This window comes from Rhincodon typus, chromosome 9 (assembly GCF_021869965.1).
Source record: "Rhincodon typus isolate 14 chromosome 9, sRhiTyp1.1, whole genome shotgun sequence".
Taxonomy (NCBI): domain Eukaryota; kingdom Metazoa; phylum Chordata; class Chondrichthyes; order Orectolobiformes; family Rhincodontidae; genus Rhincodon; species Rhincodon typus.
The window spans coordinates 22,326,533-22,344,185 of NC_063340.1; the positions used below are offsets into that span (position 1 = coordinate 22,326,533).

The window sequence follows — 17,653 nt, forward strand, 5'->3', positions numbered from 1 at the left end:
GCATTTAGAAACTGAAAAGCAATGGAGATTGGGGTTGACAGGGTTGGGGAGGGCTGTTGGGTTGCTTATATTGAGTATAGGCCTAAACAAGTATTTTCCCATCCAAAAACAGAGGTCATTCGACATTTGAGGCCTATAGTAATTCAAACTTGTGGCTCCTTTGTATAGAATAGTGGATATAGTTGTACAGTCAAAATTCAGCTGAACCGCTACACTCCCCTACAAAACTACCATTGTAAATCACTGTATATATTCTATGCCATCGCTCAGGAGGCGGGTGTGTGGTTGGTTGCTGAACAGAATAGGAATCATTTGGTTGTGGATGGAAATTGTTTTTATTGTTCAGAGCATCTGAGGTTTGAGTCCAACGGCAGTTTAAATGCACACACTCATAAAGAAACAATTGTTGATAAACAATAAAGGAAACAAGAACACAATTGTAGTTCATTTGATGGTGTAATTGATGCATTTAGTCTTACATAATTCCTACTTACATAAATTAATACAACATACTTCTTCAGACCTGTTTATTTGGTTCAGTTGTAAATACATGACTCATAAGTTGGGATCATGTACTTGATGTTAATGAAGGCATCTTCTCCTCCATAGAGCTCAAAGATCTCCAGAGTCTCCTGAATCAGGTCTCCAATGTTTTCTCTTTTTTGTTGGCTGTAGTCAATGCCATCTCCTGTATTGACTAGGGTTTAAAAGAAAAACACAAGGAAAAGTAGCAATAAAATCTGGTTGTGTGCCAGCACTTAAATTAGTGTCACCTCTTCTTTCAAAAGAACTACTTTCAAGTTTCAAAAATTCATATTCAACTAACTGGCAATCTTTGTATGGTCTAACTAATTTATATACAAGACCAGCAGTAAAGAAGAGCTGAGTAGTTTTGGCTAACTTGGTTGGCCTTGCACCTGTAACTGTAAGTAACAATGAAGATCTGTTTAGGATTGAAATGCCAAGAAACCCCTGATTGTTTTGGTTTCGTTAGCAGCATCCACAACTCATACACGATGCACATTATTGAGTGTTTATGGTAACATTAGAAAAGGTTTTAATATCTGTCTATTTTGTCTCAAAAAAACCCAGTGATGACACATAAAACACTTGTTGTAAATTTTGTTGTGTAAATTAAATATTCCAATACAATGTTTTCAGACTTTAATAACTGGGAGTTTTTGTTAGGCTTTCACAGAATAGTGGGTCTGCACTTCTGTGCAAGTTTAAAAAAAAAATTGCCAAATTTAAGGTATAGCAACGGTTAAGATGCAACAAAAACTCTGACATGAAATTAGTCAACTTACTCCATGTTTGAGGTTCTGACACATCTAGAGAGACATAAACACTGAGTGAGCTTTTAGTTTTAAAGCAAGTTCAGCTCCGCAAATAGATCATGATTGTATTGCTCATAATGCATCACAATGTTCTACTGTTATTCCAGTAGTGCACAACATACTACTACTACTGCTCGTTTTACTTTTGTTTCACATTTCTGCTAATAGGCACTCTTCTATGACTCTTAATTGCTATTCTTGACTGCTACATTGCTCTTTGTCAATTCAACCCAACACATTTGTTTTCTATAATTACAATCAATGAATGATTTGGGGGAGTTCTGAACTTTTACCTAGTTTCAGTTTGTCAATGAATTGACAGACATTTAATGATAAAAAGATAGTAATGTTGTCTGTGTTCATTTATACTGAAGTCAAAAATTTGTAGAACTGACACTCTGACACAAGTGCCAGATGCATCTGTACATGACAGGCACTGATGCTACCAAAGAAACCTGAGCTATCTAATGGTTATGGATATACCTCTGGTCTGCAAAATCTTTAATCATTAATGGGAAGAGGGTGTCGCTGGCTAAGCAGCAAAACAACCCAGGAATTCTAGAGTAGAGTGCTGGCTGTTGTAAAGGGTTTAAAGCTTAAAATTTTAAAGATCTTTGATGAAGAAATAGGAATTTCCTGTGCGAAGAAACCAGTGTTTAAAGGCTCACAATTTAAAATGATCAGCAATCGAGTAAACGGAGAGGTTAAAAAAAATGCCATTATTCAGGATTTTGTTAGATCACGGATGACTGCTGGAGGTTGAGGCCAAGACCATTACAATTTTAATGAATAATTGTATATGTATTTGAAGCAGAGGAAGATGCAGGGCTATGGGGATAAAGTGAGATTGCTCTAGCAAAGAATCAAGTTCAATGGACTCAATGGCCTCTTTGTTTCCTTTCTGCAGTATAATTATCTATTGTTAGGATTGCACTCATTTGCCTACCCTGCCTTTATGGTGGAATATTATTGAGAAAAGTTGACAAAAAGATGATTATGGTCAATCTTTTGAACTTAGCATTATTATGAGGATTCTGACTTGGTTTTTGTGGGATATGGGGAAGTGGGAAAAAGCTGCTCTTCTGAAGTATCTCAGCCTGTGTGATAGCCCTGTAGAGGTCCTGTTTATTTAGATGCATGCCATGTTCTGAGATTGAATGCTATGCGCACACAGTATTGCGTTGACCTTCCTATGAGCTGACTACAAATGAGTAAGAAGTAGACACTGATTGTAGTTTTACTGTTCGTTGCAGTTGCTGATTGGGAGGTGGGTAGGAGGCAGTAAGTGGGTATGTTTTTTCTCTACAAGAAACCATTGTAAAGTGGAAAGCAGTCGGATGCCAATGGCTGTCATGAGTATTGAAATTGCAACAATGTGAAAGAAAATTGCCATATTCAACAGTCTATACTTTGGTTATTTCCTATTTTTATTCAGTATTGTACAGTACAAAACCTTGTACAAGAATAGTTTTAAAATAATATGAATAAATTTACGGAGTACTGCTTCAAATCATTTTGCACTGAATATTTATTTGGGTTTAAGTACAAGAGAGTTAATGGCTACTTGAAGATTTATAGAACCTGAAATGTTCAGTATAGGTTTGAACTAGTCTTTTCTTTTTAAACCTTACAACATAGTTTGCAATATGCATGAAAACAATTATTGATATAGACATATTTTAATATATTTGCACTTGGTCATCTTCAGTTCAGATCACATTTTGCAGCATCCAATGCTTTGAGTTGTCTGTTCCCATGAAATCTAAAAGGAAAATTTTGGACCCTGATTCCCAACCTATGTGTGAGAAAGATTATATTGTGGACAAGGACTAATTCTTATGATGTGGTTACATCATACTTGAAAGCACAGAGTACACTGAATAAGGAGAAGACTTTTGTTGCACTGTTGCAGTGCTTTGTAGGCTGGATTCAATCTAGATCTCATTAATCACAAAGCTGCAGAAATATTTGTAGACAAGCACCATTGATAATCTCTGCAGAAACAAACATCCAGATTTTAACACCAGGAAGGAATTGCTTAGGTGATAGGAGGGTCAAGATTGACAGGATACAATCATGGTTTCTGCTTTGTGAAGCTTAGGAGTTTAAGGTAGTCTCCTTCGTGAATTTACACCACTGAGCACAAAATAAAACAAAATTGAAATACATCAACAGCTTAATCAACTAACTGCTGATTTGCTTGCCACCCACTTTTCCTTATTCTGCACTAGGCACAACTTTTAATTAAAAATTGCGTGCAGCTAATTGTTTCATAAGAGCCTGTTTTAATATGTTTATGAGGCTTCCACCTGCCTGCAGTGTGCATCTCAGCTGCTTCAAGTAAGTAATCAAAATGATGGTGCATGACAGTGCGTTGAGAATGCAGTCGCAAGTCTTGAAACCATTTCAGTGCCTACCCCATTTCTAACTAGTCGGCATCAGAACTCAATTGTGAATAGGCAAGGAAGAAACAAATTTTTTTGTATTACTACTTCAGCCATCAACAACTTATTGCTTTCCTAGCAAATAGAAGTGAATGTGTAATTACTAAAAAAAACTGTTAGTCTGCTTATCTGGGAGTACATCACTGTCAAAATTTATGCAATTGTGCAACCTTCAGACTGAAGTGATTCTACTTAGTCAAAGTGTAATGGCAACTTTAATTATACTCACAGAGAATGCTATGTCTTGCCTGTTATTATGTGTGTAAATTGCAAAGTGAATTTCATTTCAGCAAACCTTGATATTTATTTTATCCACAAAAAAAATTCCTTGATCATTAGGCCCCTTGGAAGGCTTATCTGAGAAAATTATGGATAACATACATTTGTTTCTTCCCTATAAAACATGAATTAAAACCAGATTTATATTTGGCTAACATGAAAATTAAAGCCATCAAACCTAAAAAGGTTATTAATAATGGATCCTGCTATGGCAGAGATAATTTATTGTTGCTACCTATCCCCCTGTTGCTAAGTGTCATTGGTGAAGTTACTTTCTGTCACAGGTAACTTCCATGCCCCAACAGCTTTTGTGCAACATAATTTTAACAAGAAGAAAGTGAATATTTCTTCCACAATTAGCTGTTTAAAATTTTAGTCCACCACACTCTACCAACTGAGTTTAGTAAATTCACATAATTATACACTTCCTCACAATTTTCCTCAAGTTTTGCTTGTCATGCATGGTCCCCTCATTTGAATATCTGAAAAGGCCTCTGAACATGAGCAGACTATTAAGGAAGGAACTTATGAGACTTTGTCCTTAATTTGCAGCAGATATCTAGAGAAGCACACAAAGCAGAATTGATCATAGCTTGAATGAATGAATGAATGAATGATTTATTGTCATGTATATTTTACAGTGAAGTACAATAAAATACAGTGAAAAGCTTTCATTTGTCACCATAATCCAGTGATAGTTAAAGAAAAACAGAAAACAGAAAGATATAGCTTAAAGAGAAATCCATCCAAACACAAGTTCTGAGCTAGTTCAGAACCACCACTGCCTTGCCAGACACAACTAACATTGAAGTTGCCGATCTGCAGGCACCATCTTTCATTGTTGGGTCTAATCACCTTCGCCACTGCCCACACCGGGCACACCAAAGTTGGAGACTATCACTGCAGTCAGTGTTGTCATGGTGCCGTCGCCAAGTTAACCCTTCCTCTTACAGCTTGTCCTTCTGCCTTGGTGACACTCCAATGTGAAATGCAGTTCTGTAGTACTGTTGCTAGTGAGATCATGAAGACTATTTGCATTCTTCATGCACCCACAATGTGCATTTGGTTGCTGGCCATGGCCTGTGCATCATTAGTAAACTGCACTGTCTCACACAGATACATTCCCTATATGCACCTAAATGAAAGTTTGATATTATCATTTCAGTGATTCAAATTGGCTGATGCAATGTAGCATACCAAATTTGATCAACGCATACAGTGGTAGCATCTTAGAAATACACATCTAGACAACAAATGTTATGAGGCAAGGTAGGCCCTGTTCAGGGGAGTGAATGTAAAATATGAATAGTTGTAGTCCCAAAATGGACAACTCCACCAGTCTCCAGCTGTGATCCTGAAAAAGGCCCCTTTAACTTATTCTTTGTCTTCTGCCAGTCAGCCAATCCTCTATCCATGCCAGCACCTTGCCCCTAACACCTTGGGCTGTTATCTTATTAAGCAGCCTCCCACATGACACTTGTTAAAGGCCTTCTGGAAATCCAAATATATCCGGTTCTTTCTTGTCTAACTTGCTTGTTACCTCCTCAAAGAATTCTAACATTTTTTAGGCATGACCTCCCCTTGACAAAGCTGTGCTGACTCAACCCTATTTACCATGCACTTCTAAGTACTCTGCAATCTCATCCTTAATAATGGACTTTTAAAACCTTTTTAATGACCGAGGTCAGACTAACTGGCCTATAGCTTCCCGTCTTCTACCTCCCTCTTTTAAATAGGGCCAGTCAAAAGTTGCCCTTTTGAATTATTAATATTGAGACAAAATTTGAAGAAGCATTTTGGTGAGTTGCTGAAACTATTTTGAGGCTTTTCAAATCATGGCAAGACTGGAAATAACAATGCCTTGCCCTGATGGAGGCAATTATAGCAATACCACTTGTTTTGCAACATGAGCAGGACATGGGGGAGCAGGCAGAGAAGGGAAGCTCTGCAAAGAGGGACAAGAAGAAGGGCTCAAGAAAGAAAGCTATAATCATAAAGGATATTCTGGGAACGTTACTTCTACATTGCAATTAGTCCGGAACAATGCCTGAGGAGGCTATGGTTAATAAAAGTGGTAGTTATGGAGTTCTGCCACTTCCTCCACACTGACCTGGAGCTTCTCAACCAACATGAGAATAGTTCTTCCAGTGGCCATGAAGGTCAGTGTTCCCTCACTCTATGCCAGTGGGTCCTTTCAGGCAAACCACAGTTTGTCATGCACAGAAGCATCTCGGAGCTGGAGGAGGACCTGAAGACAACCACCACCAGATAAAAAAATAGTGCGAAAGAGAGAGAGAGCAGACACCATGTAAAAGACAATGAAGAGAAGAGTAAAAAGTCACAGGTAAGTCAAGAGTCGGTTGCTATTGAGCAGCTGCTGTTAAGGGCTGTGTTTCAATTCTAGTAATTATGAAACACTATCACAGGGAAAGTAAGAAGTTATAGACACAGTTAAGGGAGTTGATGACTAGTAAGGTTGAAGAATTTCTACTTTCTAGTAATTTCCAGTAGTCAGTTAATAGCACAAGAGTAAGGTTGGTGGGAACAACATTAGTTGAACAATGAGCAACCTACAAAGAGGCGGTATTTGGACACTGTCAAGATATATTTTCTCAAAAGGAAAAGCTAGAATAAAACAATTCAGAACTTCTTGGTTGACAGAGGCAATAGTTAAAGTTAAAGAAGAAAAAAAAATGTTTATAATAGGTGTCAGGTAGTAAATACAATAAAAACCAAGCTGCATTAAGATGGTTCAGAAAGGAGGTGAAAAGCAAACAAGAGAAGCAAAAAGTGATTACGAGAAAAGACTAACAGCTAACATAAACAGAAATCCCAAAGTCTTCCATAATTACATCATTTGTAAAAAAGATGTAAAAGGTCTCAGACCAATTTGGGACCAAAAAAGGGATTTACTCATGGAGGCATATAGCATGATTGAGGTGTTCAATGAATATTTTGCATATGTCTTTACCTACAGTGCAAATGCTGCCCAAGCCATGTTGTCAGAGTAGGAAATTCAGTCAATAGCAATATTTGTGGTTGGTTTGCTTGCCGAGCTGCTTCATTAGTTCGCAGACATTTCATTACCCTGCCGGGTAACATCATAAGTGCAGCCTCTAATGAAGCGCTTTTGTGTTTTCCAGCCTGATGTTTAAACTCTGGGGTCCGTTGGAGTTGATTACCTCATTTCCAGTTTTTCTTCACAGTGATATATATATAGGGCCTAATTCTGTGTGTTTATTGATGGCCTTCTTGGTGGAGAATCAGGCCTTTAGAAATTCCCATGCTTGTCTGTTTGGCCTGTCCTAGGATCCTGATGTTGTCCCAATCAAACCGGTGGTTCTCCTAATGTGTGAATGGAGACGAGTGACAATTACTTCATCGTTCAAAGAAGGTTGTAATGGTAGACCCACCAATTACATACCAGTCAGTTTAACTTTGGTTGTGGGTAAATTGCGAGAAACAATCATTTTGGTTGGAATTAATAGTCACATGGAAAACTGTGGACTAATTTAGAAAAGTTGGTATGATTTTGTGAAGGGAAAATCATGTCCAAGTAGCTTGCTGGATATTCTTTGAAGAGGTAACACAGAGAGTTGATGAGGGCAAAGTTGTTGATATAGTGTACATGAACTTCCAAAAGATGCTTGATACAGTACCACACAGCATTTGTGAGGAAAGTGATACTCATGGAACAAAAGGGACAGTAGCAACATGGATACAAAATTGACTGAGTGATAGGAAACAGAGACTAATGGTCAATGGGTATTTTTCGGGCTGGAGGAAGGTGTGTAATGGAGTTCCCAGGGATCAGTATTGGGACTCTTGCTCTTCCAGTATCTGGATTTTACTGTGCAGGGAATACATTCAAAGTTTGCAGACACAAAACTTAGAACCATTGTAAATTGTGAGGAGGACAGTGGAGAACTTAAAAAGATATAGACAAGATGGCAGATGAAGTTCAATGTGTAGAAGTGTGAGGTCATTCACACTTATACAAGGGACATGTAGAGACAGCGTAAAATAAAATAAAGAGTATTATTCCAGAGGGTGTGCAAATGCAGGGAGACCTGGCTTAATATGTACATAAGTTATTAAATGTGGCATGACAGATAGAGAGACTTGCTAATAAAACTTGTAGTATTGTAGGTTTCATTAATGGAGCATAAGATAAAAGAACAGGAGACCATGCTGAACCTATACTGGACACAGGTTAGATGTCACTTGGAGTACTGTATACAACTCTGGGCGCCACACTTTGTGAGGAATGTGAATGTGCTAGAGACAGTGTAGAAGAGTTTTCCAAGAATGGTTCCAGGGATGAGAAATGTCAATTATGAGAATAGATTGAAGAAGTTTGGACTGTTTTCCTTGGAGAGGAGATGGGTGAGAGGTGATTTGCTAGAAGTTTGGTTGGCACGGTGGCTCAGTGGTTAGCACTGCTACCTCACAGTGCCAGGGACCTGGGTTCAATTTCAGCCTTGGGTGACTGTGTGGACTTTGCACATTCTCCCCAAATCGGCATGGGTTTCCGCTGTGTATTCTAGTTTCCTCCCAAGTCCAAAGATGTGCAGGTTAGATGGATTATGTAGGGGTTACAGGAACAAGGTGTGGGCTTGAGTTTAGGTGGGATGCTCTTTGGAGGGTCAGTGCAGATGATGGGCTAAATGGCCCCTTTCTGCACTGTGGGCATTCTAGGATAAGTTTTAAAAAAAAAAAACATGAGGGGATCTGGACATAAAGGATTGAGAACCAAAGGGTATAGTTTTAACATCTTTTGCTAAAGAAGCAAATACAAAATGAGAAAATAAAATTCTTCACATGGGTTTGGAAGCAATACTAGGAAGACCAGTTGAGGCAGGTTCAGAACTGAAGAAGAGTCTTTGGACCCAAAACATTAACTTGGTTTCTTTCTCCACAGAATCTGCTAGACTTTTCACATTTCTCCAGTGTTTTCTGTTTTTATTTGAGGAAATCCTTTGCCTGTCTGATCCCATGAGGCCTCATTCTCCCAGACACCTTTTCCTCTGTACCCTATCGCACCGTTATCAACTACTGCTAGAGGCTCTGTTAAACACTTCCCTGCTTGATTCTTGCTATCTGACAAGTACACATAGTACACACTGACCGTTTGCTAAGCAGTTGTGTGATTAGTAGGCTCAATTTTGCCATAATATCTAGAATGCTTGGGTCAACATTAGAAGGAACATTCTCTTCTTACATCATTGATTTGGCCAAATAGAAAGGTTTGGTGTGATTTCCGGCATTGGCTTAAGAGGACTTTCTTAGCTTATTTCTCTACCAGTACCTTCCAAGGAACCCAGGATCTATGGCAAATCACTCACATGGGGTCTAGATTGGTCAGGACTGCGGGAGTCATATGATTGTTGCTTCAGTTTCCCAACAGGTTATTGCTACATTGTTTTCCAGGGAGGGAGTATGCCTTTCCAAACTGGGTGTACTCCTTGGATTTACAACAAAAAAGTCTCACCAGGATTCTTCATTATTTGGGACTCCATTTCACTCGAGCCATCAAACAATGCCACTTCAGATTCCACAGTAATGCTGAGTGAGTTGCTTCTCTCCGTATCATCCATCGGATTTTTAGTCTCAAGCAACTTCCCTTTGTGAACCTTTTGCTGAGGCCACCTTCCAAATTTAAGTTCAACAATTTCGGTGTCGCTACCTGTATCCAGACTCCAATGAGTCTTTGGGTTTCAGAGTCCCAGATATCCTGGATCTTAGTCTGAGCCTGATAGTTTGATTTGGGAGGAATACACTTGCAGAGATTGGAGGATCAGTCCTGTCAGTCTTGTAATCATTCAATGTTTTACTTCTTAGAGTTTCCCTCGCCGTTCTTCTGGATTTTAACTCAAACACCTTGCTTAGCCTCATGTGATGCTCAGCAATACACTCATTTACCTGGAAATCTCCATCAGAAGGTGTAGTGAGTGCAAGGAGATGGTCCATGGGAAGACCTGGGTCTTTACAAAGAAGAGGTTGTGTGGAGAATAGCCTTTTGATGAGCATGAGGTACTATTGTAAGCATGAACCTGTTCCAAAGGTATACAGGCCATTTCTTTTACTTTCAGGAGGCCAAGGTGAGCAACGGCTATGCAGATTATGTTTGAATTGTTCACACTGTGAACTGGGTGATTGGGGGTGACATGGCTTTAATATCATAGACCTTGCAAAACTCCTGTAAGATCTTGCCGTCAAAGTTGCATTGAATTACTGTGACGCCGTCATTAAACATGGAAATAGAGAAATGATCATGTGTTAACACTTTGCCTAAAGTTGCAAGCTTTTGGTCATGCGTGGAATGTGCTGCATGAACTTAGTGAGGACATCTGAGTATGAGAACATGCTCATCCCTGTTAATATTAGGGCCAAGGACCATAAAATCCCTTGCAAGCACCTCTAGAGGTCTCTTGGCAAAAATAATCCATGCTGGAGAGAAGTCGCTTTCCAGCTTTCACCAAAGTACACTTCTCACAATATCAGCAGCCATCCTAGGCTAGCAATACTACTCTCTGGTCAGGGCAATTGTCTTTTCCATCACTTGGTGTCCTTCTTGACCATGATCTGCTGCAAACACTTGACACTTGAGCCTGTTAAGAAGTATGAGTTACTTCACCTCTCTCTCCTTTTATAAACTAGCTGATAGAGGACTGCATTCTCCTCTCTGATTCTCTCCAGCACTCAACAGCTTTCTTGTCTGTTTGGACTTCCTCATCAACTGGTGCTGGGTTGGTGAATGTTGGTACTTCCAATAACAGTGCAGTCTACTAATGGCTGTGTCAATCAGCTGAAGCTGTCCGAGGTCCTCTTTTGAGATAAATGGCAAAGGTGGAAGCAAACTTGGCTGTACCTGTCTCAACCTGATTTAGATTTCATAAGTGCATCAGTGGCACTCCAATAAACTCTAGTCTTAATATCATTGGGAATCAGGATCAAAATGCTGCCTTTGACTCGGACATGGACTTGATGACAGCCAAAGTCCTTTCCATCCAAGCTAGGGTGGGTTCCCTCCTGTGATTAGTCTTCTGACTAAGGACATCACCATTTGCATTACTTTTGCCTGACCTGTCCAGGTCTAGAATCAAATAGCACAAGTCCAGTTGCCTGTTTCTGTATTGTCTCTAGTCACTGTGCTCAAAGCTTGGTGGACTTGGAAAGTAAATCAATGAGCTTTTGTCTGTAAGTACTTCAAATTCCTCACAGATAAGAATATCTGATGTTCTGGGAGATAGCTAACCTCAAAATTAGTGGTGTGTGTTTCATACTTGAGTATTTTTTCTCATTTGACTTGAGATTCTGACTGGCATAAATGATAACCACTCTGTTCTGCCCTTGAATCTGTAACAGCACTCTTCCAAGATCAAGGAAACTATCAGTTTTCAGTCTGAAAGAAAGTTGGAAATCTGGGTAGTCAAGGGTAGGTGATGAGATAAGCTTCTGCTTGAGGGTGCAAATGGAGTCTTCACATACTGAGTCTTCACATCCCTGTGATGCCCTGTGAAGTAACATGCCTCATTCTTCCTTTCCCACCATTCCTTCAGCTTTCATTAGCAAATCATGGAGTGGCATGGCCAAATGTATATAATCTTAATTAAACCTCTTAAAGTAACTAGCTAGATCAAGAAACCCATCCATTTCCCTCCCTGTCTCAAGCTTAGGATACTCCTCTACAATTCAGATTTTTTCATTGTTACAAAGGAAGGTATTACTCCTGATAAAGTGTCTGAGGTACTGAACTTGTGTCTGGAAAGTCGGCACTTCTCCAATTTGACTTTCCAACCCTTTGAGTTAGAATTGTAGAGTCCTGCAGCATGAAAACAGACCTTTTGGTCTAACTTGTTCATGCCAACTAGACATCCAATCTGACCTAGTCCCATTCACCAGCATTTGCCCCATATCCTTCTAAACCCTTCTTATTCATATACAACATTTAAAAGGCATCTGTATGGGTAATTGTATCTGCCTCCACCACTTCCTCTGGCACCTCTTTCTGTATACACATCACTCCCTGCATGAAAAGGTTACCCCTCAGGTCCTTTTTAAATCCTTCCCCTCTTACCTTAAACCTATGCCCTCTAGTTTTGGACTCCCCTACCCTCGGAAAAAGACCTTGGCTATTCACCCTATGCATGCCCCTCACAATTTTATAAACTTCTATAAGGTCACCCCACAGCTTCCGATGCCCCAGTGAAAAATGCCCCAACCTATTCAGCCTCTGCCTATAGCTTAAACCCTGCAGTCCCAGCAACATCCTTGTAAATTGTTTCTGCATCCTCTCAAGTTTAACAACATCTTTCCTATAGAAGGGTGTCCAGAATTGTATTCAGTATTCTAAAAGTGGCCTCATCAATGTTCTGTACAGCTGCAATATGACATCTCAACTCCTATAGTCAATGTTCTGACCATGAAGGCAAGCATGCCAAACACCAACTTCACCATCCCATCTACCTTCAACTTCACTTTCAAGGAACTATGCACCTGCACCTCAAGGTCTCTTTGTCCGGCAACACTTCCCAGGGCCCTACCATTAAATATATAAGTCCTGCCCTGGTTTGCCTTACCAAAATGCAACACCTTACATTTATCTAAATTAAACTCCATTTGCCACTCCTCAGCCCCATTGGCCTATCTGATCAAAAGCCTGTTGTACTCTGAGATAATCTTCTTCACTGTCTACTACACCACCTATTTTGGTGTTATCTGCAAACTTATTAAATATACCTCCTATATTCACATCCAAATCATTTATATAAATTATGAAAAGCAGTGGACCCAGCACCAATCCTTGTGGCATACTGCTGTCACAAGCCTCCAGTGCAAAAAGCTCTTACCTTCAAGCCAGTTTTGTATCCAATTGGCTAGCTCTCCCTGGATCGCATGTGATCTAACCTTACTAAACTGTCTACCATGCGAAACCTTATCAAACGCTTTGCTAAAGTCCAAATAGACAATATCTACTGTTCTGTCCTCATCAGTCTCTTTGTCACCTCTTCAAAAACTACTTTCCCATGCACAAAGCCATGTTGACTATCCCTAATCAGTCCCTGCCTTTCCAAATGCATGTAAATACTGTCCCTCAGAATCCCCTCGAATAACTTATCCACCACTGACATAAGGCTCACTGATCTATAGTTTCCTGGCTTTTCCTTACAGCCTTTCTTAAATAATGGCACCGTATTAGCCAATCTCCAGTCTTCCAGCACCTCATCTGTGGCTATCGATGATACTATTATCTCAGCAATGGGCCCAGCAATCTCTTCCCTAGCTTCCCACAAAGTTCTGGGATACATCTGATCAGGTCCCGGGGATTTATCTACCTTTATATGTTTTAAGACCTCTCGCGCCTCCTCTTCTGTAATATGAACTCTTTCAAGACATCACTATTTATCTCTCCAAGTTCCCTAGCTTCCACATTGTTCTGCACAGTAAATACTGACACAAAATATTTGTTTAGTATCTCACCCATCTGCTGCGGTTCCACACATAGTCAGCCATGCTGATCTTTAAGGGGCCCTAGTCTCTCTCTAATTACTCTTTTGCCCTTAAGGTACTTATAGAATCTTTTTGGATTCTCCTTAACTCTATTTATCAAAGCTTTCTTATGTCCTCTTTTTGGCCTCCTGATTTCCCTCTTAAGTGTACTCCTGCTGTCCTTGTACTCCTCTAGGGATTCATTTGATCCCAGCTGTCCATACCTGATATGCCTTCTTTTCTTTGACCGCAGCCTCAATTTCTCTAGCCATCCTATACCTACTAGCCTTGTCCTTTACACTAACAGGAATATACTTTAAAGGCCTTCCACTTCCCAACCATTCCTTTACTTGCGAATAACCTCTTCCAATCAACTTTTGAAAGTTCCTAATACCATCAAATTTGGCCTTACTCCAATTTAGAACTTTAACTCGTTGATCAGTTCTATCCTTTTCCACAACTATTTTAAAACTAATAAAAATGTGATCACATGCTCCAAAGTGCTCCCCCACTAACACTTCAGTCACTTGCCCTGCCTTGTTTCCCAACAGAAGGTCAAGTAGTGCTCCTTCTCTATTAGGTACAAGCACATGATGAATAAGAAGGTTTTCTTGTACACGTTTGAAATTCTCCCCATCCAAGTCCTTGAACATTATGACAGTCCAAGTCTACATTTGGAAAGTTAAAATCCCCTGCTGTTACAACTCTATTATTCTTACAGATATCTGAGATCTCCTTACATATTTGCTTCTCAATTTCCTGCTGACTGTTTCTCAGTTCTGCCCATATAACTTCATTGGATGATCTGCTAGGAATATGTTCCCTAAGCACATCAGTAACCTAACCAAAAAAAAACACTCCCCCTTCTCTCTCGCCTCCCTTTCTATCTTTCCTATAGCATCTATAACCCAGAACAATAAGCTGCCCGTCCTGTCCATCCCTGAGCCACGTTTCTGTAATAGCTATGATATCCCATTCCATGTTCCCAACCATGCCCATGTGTGGACAGCCTACCCTTTTTTCCCAAAGTGACAAGGGCTGCTGTCAGAATTACACCAAGTAGGAACTCTGTCACATGTGATATGTAACATTCTTCAAGGCCTAGTGTCAACAATTTGGAGACAGCTGACATCAGCCTTCAAGAATAGTGATGGCATTGTGCGTAAATAACAGCCTGCTGGCTGATACACCTGGGGTGTGCACAGCAAGATCGAAGACTCTTGAGCCCCATCTACCAACCTCATAATGTGCTGCTTATAGCACACACTTTCAAAAGATGCCCAGATATCTCCAAGCATGTCCAACTCAACACCATGGAAATTGTCAACTTCCTTACTGCCATGAGAGTATTGATTAGGTTATGAACTACCAGAAACCCCAGGTTATGAAGAGTGTGATTGAGGATGGATAAAGAGAGCTCTATGTAGCCATGATAGGGGATGTTTGGCCTTTGCAAAGAGACCCAGATGAGGGAGAAGACATTACTCAGCTGACACCCTTCAGCCAGAGGTTCACAGAAAATCTGGTAATGCTTGCTATCTCCATTCCTGTGTCCTTTCAGCATAATGATCTATCTTGCCTAGTTTTACACTAACTGTACAGCAAATCCCCATCACTCTATGTTAGACTTAACTTCTTCTGAAAGAACTTTGACCCTACCTGGCTTTTGGTGGAAGGCTTAACTAGTGATGAAACATCTGGTGAAAAGAGATGCCATAGCATTGGATGCAGTCTTTGTGCCTGATAGCATTGGTGACCACACCTGTACTTAGTGTGCAGCAGTATGTTCTGATTGCCTCCTCAGCCTCAGCTCCACATTCCCATCCAAGCTGACAGTCACCTTCCTATGGTAGCTTCTTGCCTGGTCTTGGGAGTCCATTTTTTCTCTATGATCCAGATGATGTGGTCTCACACGCCAAAAAAAGATAATGGAGATTTGTCACGATTAAGCCTCCTCAACTCCCTTCAAAGATAGCTATCATTCATTGCTTGTACTAGGCTGTCCTTCAGCTTCCTGTCCAATGTTGATTTAAGGAGAGATCCAGGAAGAACTTGTGGTCATACGACTTCATCAACTCCAGGGACAGAGGGATCAGAGGGTCCTCCCCTTAAGCTTGATTGTGCTCATAAAACCTCTGCTGTCAGGCCACTGCTGTCCCCAAACTCTTGTCAGTGCCTTAAAGATTCACAATGGACCTCTTTGAACATTTGTGTCTCTTCCCAGTATTTCTGACAGGGTCTCCCACACAGTGGTACCATCATGAATGTTGCCTTCTCACCTCATTGAGGTACCATTATCGACTGTGTATCCTCAGTCTCTTCCCCCATACCTAACCAGCTTCCTACTCATTGGTAAGTAGAATACCTAACCAGGAGTATTGCTTCCTTTCTCCATATCACCACATACATGAGGAACCTCAGCCTGGGTTTGATCTAAAGATCCAGTTTCCTTTGACAATGTTTGAGCTTCAAAGATACCAGAGCAGCTTTAGCCTCCACTAAAAATATTGCCAGTTTCAACTCCTTCACCATCCATTCCATCTCAACCTTTCAACCTTATCCACCATGATGTGATGCATGAGCATTGGTGTTCTGCCAACTATGCCAGAAATGTAACATGAGATTGAACACAAAAATGGCTCAAAGACCATGGAGCCTAAACTTATTTTATTCCTCTGACATCAGGTCAATTCAAACATGAAAGGAAATTAAGGTGAAATAAGGAAGGCACAGTATCTGCATAGCATCAAACTGTGGATTAGGAACATAGAAACAGCTCCTGATACCTACTCTGCTATTCAATAAGATCATGGCTGAACTGTGGTCTAACTCTATAGGCTTGCCTTGGGTCCATATCCTGTGATACTCTTGGTTAATTAAAAAATTGTCTTTCTTGGATTTAAATTTAACAATTGAATTTCCATCAACCACTGTTTTAGGATGAAATCTCCAAACCTTCACTATTCTTTATGTGTAGCAGTGTTTTCTAACATCTCTCCTGAATGGTCTGCCCTAATTCTTAGACAATGACCCTTGGTTCTAGAATCTTCAACAAGTGGAAATAGTTTATCTTTATCTACCCTGTCTTTCCCTGTTAGTATTCTGAAGGCCTCGATAAGATCACTCTCAACTGTCTAAATTCCAGAGAAGAAAGGCTTAATTTGTCTAATCTCTCCTCATAATTTAACTCCTGAAGTCCTGGTATCATTCTTGTAAACCTGAGTTGAACTCCCTCCAAGCTCAAAAAATCCTTCTTAAGGTGTGGTGCCCGGATCTGCCCACAGGGGTCTAAGAAGGGTCTTGTGTGACTGCAGCATAATATCCGTATCCCTGTACTCCAGCCCTCCAGATATGAAGGCCAGCATTCCATTATCTTTCTTGACTATTTTTGTGTGTTTTAAAGAGCTATGCACCTGAACCCCCAAATCTCATTGGACATCCACTGTATTTAACTTTATGCTTCTAATAAAGTACCCTGATCTATCCTTTTTTGGTCAGAAAGCAAGTCACACTTGAAAGCTGTGGAAGATGGATTTTAATGAAAGCAAGTCACACTTGGCCTGGAGAATCGAAGCCTGAGGGGTGACCTTATAGAGGCTTATAAAATCATGAGGGGCAATGGATAGGGTGAGTAGTCAAGGTCTTTTCCCCAGGGTAAGAGAGTCCAAAACCAGATGCCATAGGTTTGAGGTGAGAGGAGAAAGATTTAAAAGGAATCTCAGGGGCAATGCTTTCACGCAGAGAGTGGTGCGTGTATGGAATGAACTGCCAGAGGAAGTGGTGGAGGCTGGTACAATTACAACATTTAAAGGGCATTTGGATGGGTATTTGAATAGGAAGAGTTTAGAGGGATATGGGCCAAATGCTGGCAAATGGGACTAGATTAATTAAGGATTTCTGGTCAGCATGGACGAGTTGGACAGAAGGGTCTGTTTCTGTACTTTACATCTCTATGACTCTACAAAAGCCTTCTGGAAGTCAATATAAACAACATCCATCTATTTATGATAACAAGGTGTAGAGCTGGATGAACGCAGCAGGCCAAGCAGCATCAGAGGAGCAGGAAGGCTGACGTTTCGGGCCTAGACGCTTCTTCAGAAG

The 17,653-nt window shown here is 40.3% G+C and overlaps 1 protein-coding gene across 1 annotated transcript in view; it reads right to left on the reverse strand.

The window, feature by feature from the left end:
- Positions 1-324: 324 nt before the first annotated feature.
- Positions 325-17,653, reverse strand: part of LOC125483985 (parkin coregulated gene protein homolog) — a 116,153-nt gene continuing 98,824 nt past the window's right edge. Inside the window, exon 3 of the mRNA XM_048600944.1 lies at positions 325-697. Within this exon, the coding sequence (XP_048456901.1) occupies positions 537-697 (161 nt within the window). The 3' untranslated portion in view covers positions 325-536. The remainder of the gene's footprint in view (positions 698-17,653) is intronic.